At 39.6% G+C, this 8946-nt stretch overlaps 1 protein-coding gene across 1 annotated transcript; it reads left to right on the top strand.

The window, feature by feature from the left end:
* Window positions 1-299: 299 nt before the first annotated feature.
* Window positions 300-8790, top strand: odf3l1 (outer dense fiber of sperm tails 3-like 1). The gene is made up of 4 exons (XM_018097136.2): window positions 300-523; window positions 997-1107; window positions 1642-1755; window positions 6819-8790. The coding sequence occupies exons 1-4, from the start codon at window positions 472-474 to the stop codon at window positions 7301-7303; spliced, it is 762 nt and encodes a 253-aa protein (XP_017952625.2). The 5' UTR covers window positions 300-471; the 3' UTR covers window positions 7304-8790.
* The last annotated feature ends 156 nt before the right edge of the window (window positions 8791-8946 follow it).

Raw genomic sequence — 8946 nt, 5'->3', positions numbered from 1 at the left:
TTACAATTTGCACGTTGATTGAAGCATTCAGTTTCAACTATTCATTGTCCCACAAAGGTTATCATGCTAAATATTTCATACCTCTACTTTTATTGTACAGGCCTCCTAGCACAATATACAGTACAACAAGAGAGGCTAATCCAGATCTAATTGTGATAATGGAGCTTGTCTTGCACCAGTGGCTTGGAACCTTTGTTTATGCGTTTATGATGGGGGTGTTTGGGAGGGGGGAGTGGGTAAGATAGCTACTAGATAAGATTACATGTATGAGAACATCCTCAGGTCACATTACCAGAGCTGTGACGTGCAAAGTGCCAAATAAACACCTAGGATACACCATCTATTTTTCTTGTTTCTACTAAGGGTACTAAATAAGCGACAGAGCTTGCATTTTAGCATTTCCTAGTCACTGGTGTGATAATTAATGATAAAAAAAGAACAGTGTGCTACTAGATTTTCTTTTTGCACAGAATGGAGGAGTACCCAGACAGAAAGACTGCTGTCATTGCAGCCAAAGTGACTGGTGAGTTACAAGAAATTGACATTAGTGTGTCCCTTTTGTTTACCTCTCTCCATGTAGCCATAATTATATATATCAAATGGGTTCCCCTTGTTTGGTAAGGATACCTTGACTACATAATTCATCTTCTTTCCTGCTTTTGATTTGCTTTACTCTTGTATGATCCTGTTAATCGACTGCACGTTTACTGTATATTACTTATCATGTGATATGATGAGTGCATGTCCAAAAGGCTTGGCACCTTCTTGTATCAAAAGGGCTTGATAAACTGACTTAAACACTGGGTATCTGTGAGCCTGTGCTTACATGCATTATTTCCTTGTTTGGTATGTGAAATAATATATAGTAGTTGTGACTATGTATTGGCCTGCTGCTGCTTCAGTCACAACTTTTTAGAATAATTTCCTTTCTATCCTTATTCCTTATCTTTCGCTGTTGGTTTTAGTGCACCAATTATTTCTGTTTTTTCATTCCAGGTCCAGGTCCTGGTCGTTACAACCTCCCACCTACTGTGGGTTTTGTAAGTCACGATTACACAAAGTTCTCCAGTCCAGCTTATTCTTTCCATGGAAGGCCAAGCAACTCTGGTAGGAATTTGTACATATGACTAAAAACCAATAAAATAAAATTTAACAATCAATATGTATATATTAAGGATATACTGAAACAAGCTAATTTTCTATAGGTTTCTAAGTGAGCTTCTCTTTAGAAAAGCTCTACTTGCACCCCTACAGTTGTATTTACCTTTGTAAATTAAGTTATTAACTTGTGCATAGCTATAAATTTGTATATTCAGTACGTATTCTCTTCAAGGATTCCCAGTGTATTTTTTAGTGGGCACCCCAACGAGCCTACATCACTGACGTCTGGACTAAAATTGCCCAGATTTTGATTGGGCGGGTTTTATTTTCTGTCCTATCGGGGGACCGCATTGGATCGTTAATGTGGTCTTTGGTCCGACAGTACCTATGCTCACCGTTTTAATTAGATCAAATTAGCCCAATATCGCCCACCTTAGATGTGCATATTGAGAGAAGATCCCAAAGTATATGGCCACCTTAAGTCTTTGAAACCTCCAATTACCCTTCATAGTTGCCTGACACTTATTATCATCTTTCTAGCACATGTGAGTGATTCTAGCCCTGGGCCTAGATATTATGTGGATGCCAGTCTCACCCGCTTTGGCCGCAGTGCAGGACCATCCTACTCCATGTTAGCCCGTGGAAGATCTGCAGGTATGACAGAACTATTTGCAAAAAGGGGGGGGATTCAATGCCTGTGTTTTTTTAGTAAGTCATTCTTTACATTTTCATACATTTTTAAAAACAGGGCTTTTAGTCACAAATCCAAGATCATTGAGTTGCTACACCAACCATATCATATCAATGTATAGGTGTATATTTGCTCTAAACCTCTTTTATCACACAGTGAATATATCTATGCCCACTTTACATCCTTGCCTTTCTTTATCCTTGTCATTGTGAATATACAGTGTATACAAACACAGCCTATTCTATAAACAAAGAAAGAATACTAAACCTTAATCAGTAACCTAAAATAGTCTCCTAAAAGCATCAGTTCATACTTCTACAGTAAATAGTCTGGAGAATGTACTGAAACTCACATTGTGCCCACAAGAGGGAAGCATAACGCTAGAACCTGAAAACTAAAAATATTTAGTTTAATAGGTGGGAAAATTATGTCATGGAGGATTAGGAGGATGGAGGAGGATATCTACAGGTATAGGATTTCTCATTCGGAAGCCCATTATCCAGAAAGCTCCTAATTATGGGAAGGCATGTGTGTGCTATCTTCAGATCTCCTGAAGGAGAGATATGGGGCCCGATTCACTAAAGTGCGATAAAACGTGTGCTATTTATAGCGCGCGTTAAAATTTTTATCGCGTCTTAATTTTCGCGACTTTTCGCACGATTCACTATAAGCATACTTGCGCTATTTTACGCGCGGTATTTCATGCAATATTTTTGTCACGATAAATAGCGTGTGCGGTATTTTTCGCATGCACGCTATTTATCGCATGCGCTAATTGTCGCGACATTACGCACGCGTCAATCGGCAGCATAAAATTGGCGACATTTTGCCCTGGGAGAGCACAGAGTGCTAGAGAGGTGCTGTATAAATGTTTATTTGCAAAAAAAAAACCCCAAAAACCAATAAAAATATAAGTAAGAAAAAAAAAAGAAGTGCTAGAGTTATCACACTCGGCAGAAAATACGCTACGTACTAATTAACGCAAGTTGTTGCCCGCGACTATTATTTTTTGAAGCCTTTGTCAATTTTTGGACGTGTGGGGAATTTTCGCGTGGCAAATTTTTTTATGCGTTTTGCCATTGGCGGATTGTTTTGCTGTACTGTATATTTTGGCGACTAAATATTCACCACTATAGTACTGTATATTTTGGCGACTAAATATTTACCACTATTGTACTGTATATTTTGGCAACTAAATTTTTACCACTATTGTACTGTATAATAGCAGCAAAATTCCATACATGCCAAGACTTTAATAAAATTGAGTAAAAAGACCCATACTTGAATAAATAACACTGTAAGTCCATATTTTATTGGCAAAAACTCATTTACTGTACTTTTCTATAATTTTTCACCTGCCTGTAGTAGGTGTTAATTTTCGCATAGCCGAATGCGATATTTAGCGCGCCTAAGTTATAGTGAATCATGCGATCGTATTCTTTTCAGCGCGGAAATTAACGCATGCGTTAAAACTAGCGCGAAAAATACCGCATGCGAAAATGGCGACTTAACGCACGCGATAATACTATGGTGAATCGCATGCTAATTATCGCGACTTATTTAACGCAAAAAAGCGTGCGATAATTTTTATCGCATTTTAGTGAATCGGGCCTATGGTGTGAAGAACAAGAAAATGCCAGTACATTATTATCTTTTAACTATATTAAGAATGTGTTTAAAAAGATGTAATTCTGACTTATTAAGAATTTCTCATTTCTGTTCCACTTCCTACTGTGTCCTTTCCCAGCATGTGCAGGGAAGCCATCAGCACACAGCACTGTAGAATAGGAACCAATCAGCAGCTAGGCTGACCTGATAAGGAAGTCAATCTCTGCTTGTGTGACTGCAGGGCTGTAATTGGCTATCTCTCTCATACAGTGCTTCTGGCAGGGACCATTAGGACACCCCTCATTTAAAACAGGGACCAGAGAGGATATATGGGGAACTCCAAGAAAGGGGCCATTTTTAAAGACAATTATAATTTTTAACCTAGAGTGAAACTAGCACCATATAGTATTCATGATTGCAACAAGTTTGGGGGTGGGTTAACTTATGCTATATGCCTACTTTAACAGCTAATATGAACAGTGCTAGCAACCAAGTAGGTTTAAGTATTTACTAGGATAGTAAGAAACCAAAACAATAAAATAAATATAGAATATTGCATGTAATGTAAATAATTCAATGGCACAATCTAACATTCACTTGAATCAAAATTGCACATGGGGAGTTAACCATTCCAATCACAGACACTTGATGTAAAAGAGGATATTGCACATATTATGCACACTGAGAAGTATCATGCTCAAGCCATTTCCACCAGAATTATCAGTTATTTTAATAATTTCACCCCATTTATTCTGATACTAGGAAATGTATCCATAGGCCCATGGCAAGCCAGACATTTGCTCCACTGGCATATAATGTATACTATGGCACAGAAAAGCCACAACTGTTTTAACTGCCTGACCAAGTTAAATGATGAATTTCAAAAACGCAAAATGCTTTTTCAAGCAAAGCCACCTGTCACCAGCAGTTGCCGGTCACTTCAGTGGCACAAAGCTTGAACAGATACCAGGAATTTTCGACTGGCAGAAACAAGCCAGCAGAGTCTAACCTTGTGTGCCATGGGCCCAGTATGGTCTGGGCTCTACAAATTATGTAGTATGGAGAAAGTTGTATTACTATATGAATGAGGGGGTTACCAGTGCCACTGGTGCTTTGCAGGCCCTAAGGGCTGTGACAGACGACAGTCGCCGGGCGACTAATCTCCACGAAATGCCATCCCACTGCCTAGAATTTAAATCGCCGGTGGGATGGCATACGTGGTGCGGAGATTTGCTGAAATCGGCGAAGTTGCCTTGAGAGGAAACTTTGGTGATTTCGGTGCCGCGTATACCACCCCACCGCCAATTTACATTCTAGCCAGTGGGATGGCATTTCGCCCCCGACAAGGGAGATTTGTTGTGTGGCGACTAATCTCCCCGTCTGTCACAGCCCTTAGTAAGTTAAGAGTAGAGCATAATGTCCAGCCTGCTCCAGATCCACCACTTCTGTTTTTGAACCAACACTGTCAGCATTCAATAGACAGCTGTTTATCATGGGTTTGTGATATTCTAGCCATTTATCATAAGGGCCCTTATTATTATTCAGAAACTGCAAAATTCTAAGAAATTTGGCAATGCCATTTCCAATATTGTCCTACTAGACAATTCTTCATTATTTTTATCTATAATAATAAGACTTGATGTTAAGTAAGCTTTGGTCAATCCATGTTGATAGCAAAACAATACTATCTGGTGTAAAATGTTTTGTGTTTCAGCGTTTCTTTAACAAATTACAGAAACACCCCTTATGCAGAAAACCCCAGGTCCCAGGCCTTCGAGATAATAATCCTATACCTGTACTATAATTTCAATTCATATATATTAGAACCTGCCAAGCTTGGTATCTGAGGCACAGAGGTTACATGATGTAATGTAATAGTAGGTAAAAAGCTTACGTCAGGTCTCGTAACCCACAGAAAGCAATCAATTGCCTGCTTTCAAACATCAGACCCGTAAATACTATGTGCTGTGGGTGCTATGTTTTGCCCAGACTATGCTAGAATCAGTACATTACCCCTTAAGCAACTTGTGGTATACAGTACTGTGTACAGTACTTTTCTCTTTTTCTCTACCCTGAACAACCTCCCCCCAACATTGCTTGTACACTGCCTCCTCTCACCATGAGTCCAGTCCATCCCCTTATTGCCCCCCACGGGTATATGTGTATTGTCTCCTCTGCCTTTGCTGAGTACAGGTCTCAGCTAGCAATCAGTGGTAGCTGTACTTCAACTTCTCTCTCTTAGCTCAGTTTAACCCTATTCTAGCCCCAAGGCTTAGATATACAGTATGGTGCCTTAGCCCAGTTCTACCCATTCCCTGCCCCCAGATTTATATATATGCTACAGCCCTCCTAAAGCCCCTGGGGTACATGTATACCACTGTCTGTTAGCGTAGTCCATCTCTCTCCCAGCCCATAAAGATACTGTGTTCTCAGCCCAGTGCATCACTCCCCACCCCAGCCCATAAAGTTGCATGTGCCCTACATCTTCTCCCAGCATAGTTCAACTTTCATTCAACCACAATTGTAAACTGGATCATCTCCATCAGCCCATATATCATATCTGTCATATGCCAGCCCTTTACATTCAACCAATATGTTTAATTTATATCTCTTATTTACCTATATCTGCTGGGAATTGAATAGAATAATAGATTGCTGATGGATGATTAACCACTAGTATAAGATGATGAGGATAAATTTGTAAATTGTGCAGAACATATTGGGTATTATTTATATAATGATTTTGGTGTACAACATACATTGTTGAACTACTAAATGTGATTCTAATGATCTCATTTACTGAATTACTATTTATACTATCATGTCCATGCTATTATATAATTTCCTTTATTATATTACTATACAGTATTAAATGGTAGGATTTAGGGTAGACACTCAAATAGCCCATTGGCCATTGAAATGTCTTTGGTTAAAGTATTGATTATGTGCTTTTGCAATAATTAGATCCTCCTCTCCATTAAAAATGTCTAGCCTGTGGCCATCTATCTGTTCTGAAACTACGACTCACAGGTCTCACCTTCAGCAGAAGCATGCCAGAGGATGCGAACAGATGTAGTTAACAATATCAAGTCGATTAAAACCCCTGCTATGCAGTTTTTTTTTCAGTTTAGGGCACCTGCACAATCTCAAATACTTCATTGCATTTTTTATTGTAAATACTTGTACCTTTATTGCACACTTTTATTATATTTAATATGTGTATTTTTATTTTGTTTATTTTATTTTTTGTCTATGTAAAGTTGGGGGGAACACGGGCCAAAAGAATTTTATTACGGTAATGATGCTTCATTGTTATTTGTATATGAAACTTTGAAACCTAGCTTCCTACATTTCTGGGGCCTTTTCTGCTCTTACTCTATCTGTAATGTGGTATTAATGCATATTTGTTTTCTGACAGACAAGAAGAATGATATCCCTGGCCCTGGAACATACAGTCCAGAGAAGTGCACGGTCCCTACCCAGCGTAAATTCCCATCTTATTCTATGGGATCCCGGACACGTTACAGGTCCATGGATCGTGTACCAGCACCCAACTCATACTCTCTACCCCCAGTGTTGGGGCCCAGGGCTACTGCGAAAGTCTGTGCTCCTGCCTTCACCCTCTCTGGGAAATACCAGCATGGAGGTCATTCAGAGGATCTTTCTGGGACACCTGGTCCAGCTCACTACCAGCAAACTGACCCGAGTAGATATTTGAAGCGGGGGCCAGCTTTCTCTATGCAAGGAAGACAGCCAAATTCCAAGGCAGAACAGAAGACACCAGGACCTGGTTCCTACTACCCGGAGAAAGTGAATCAGCATAAAAGGCATGCACCAGCTTATTCGATGGGTATCCGTCACTCTGAATACACAGCACCGCTCATTATAGAGGTGCCTATTTAAGCTGAGACAATGTAAATTCCAATACACTATCTCCCATAATGCACACATAGTGACATTTTCTGCTTTTGCAAAGTTGTCGTTTTGCCCTCTATTTCTTCTCACAGTGCTCTGCATGCTACGCTCCTTCTCACCATGTCCCCTTCTTTTTTTGCTTTGCTCCCCTTGCCTTCCCAATGTACGTCACAAATGTCTCCAAGCTTCCTATCTAGTTATATAAAGAGAATAAATTATGCAGAATCTGGTTGAGTTTTATGCAAACAAGTGTCTCCAGTAATGAGATTTTACAGATCCTTGTGTGTGAGATTGGAGGCCAAAGCAGCGGGGGTGTTTAACAGTAAAAAGGAGAGGAGTTGGTGAAGAGGAACAAGAATTTAAACACTCAGATGTGTCTGAAAGAAGAAGGGCACAGATAGTGTGTCATCAAATGGTAAATTGGGCTGCATATTGTTACTGAAAGGGCAGATGATTATGAAAACTAATCAGGATATATTCTGTTATGTTTATCTGATGCTTTTCATGTACCCACAATTAGTCTAATAGAGTCTATTTTAATAATATCCTCACTGCATGAGAGAGGTAGGCAAGATAACATTTGCCACATTCTGGGTCTGTTTCTGGGTTCTCCCCCACACGCACCTAACCATGTTTTGATTTTTTTCTGTCTTCCTCTTCTCCACTATATTTCTTATGTATTGTCTCTCTCCCTCACTCTGCAATCCTTCCTTCCCAACTGTTTCTGTGCATCCCCCTCTATCTTTCGAGCATCTTCTCCCCCCCATCTCTCCTTCTCTGCAAAAATCATTATTGGATTTTCCGCCTGTGTGCTGGCACTTTGCCTTTTGACACTCAGTCACTGTCACCCAGACCCACCTCCTTTTATGCTTCAAGCATCTACAGTTACAGGCCATCCCAGCAACTAAGTGATCTTGTTAATACTGCAATTATATCCAGATCACCGGCAAATGCAAGTATTGTTTGGGTAACATAGCTTAACACTTATGGCTGAATTAATAAATGTGTATTATACAGCTATACTGGTCATGGACTTGTATGCTCTCTACTCTTTTTAGTATGTGTTAGAGAAAAAGATGGGACATCAGATATAGTAAGCATCAGGTTTATTCAGTTCACCATCACACCCCTCGCAGACCTCTAATATTACCCTTAACCATTTGTTAACCATTTCTCTACCAAAAGAGAGATACCATGCCTTTCAGAATCTTTAATAGGAAAAAGCTGTGATGGCCTGCAGAACTGCTAACTGCACTCTCCATTTAGCTTGCTGCTGCTGCTGGGAACTGAATAGGGAAGCTTGACTTGGAAGATACTTGTATTATTGATGTTGAAGGTTGATTATCATCATGAATTCGTCATGAGAGGGTGGGAATGTAACTTGTTTGTCTGTAAAGGAAATGCTTTTATTTGTCATTTCTAAGCTGATATGCCTGGCAAGTTTGAATTTAAATGGATGTTACAATAAATGTGGCACTGGCCATAGTGTCTACATTTTTTATGCTGAATGTGTAACTAATTTACATACTACACTGACCTACTTACTTCACCCACCTTCACAAGCCAGGAGATTACAGAATGATGCCTGAAAGCCAAAGTGTAAATAGATTATGACCAATGTTACCATCATC

This window comes from Xenopus tropicalis, chromosome 1 (genome assembly GCF_000004195.4).
Source record: "Xenopus tropicalis strain Nigerian chromosome 1, UCB_Xtro_10.0, whole genome shotgun sequence".
Taxonomy (NCBI): Eukaryota; Metazoa; Chordata; class Amphibia; order Anura; family Pipidae; genus Xenopus; species Xenopus tropicalis.
The sequence above is the reverse complement of the archived record's forward strand: the minus strand, read 5'-3'. Positions and strand labels throughout refer to the sequence as shown.

Excerpts from the sequence above, each read along its gene's own strand:
- odf3l1 (XM_018097136.2), top strand. The coding sequence starts at position 472 with ATGGAGGAGTACCCAGACAGAAAGACTGCTGTCATTGCAGCCAAAGTG. Across the intron at positions 1,108-1,641 it reads TGGAAGGCCAAGCAACTCTG|CACATGTGAGTGATTCTAGC; the intron begins GTAGGAATTTGT and ends TCATCTTTCTAG. Across the intron at positions 1,756-6,818 it reads AGCCCGTGGAAGATCTGCAG|ACAAGAAGAATGATATCCCT; the intron begins GTATGACAGAAC and ends GTTTTCTGACAG.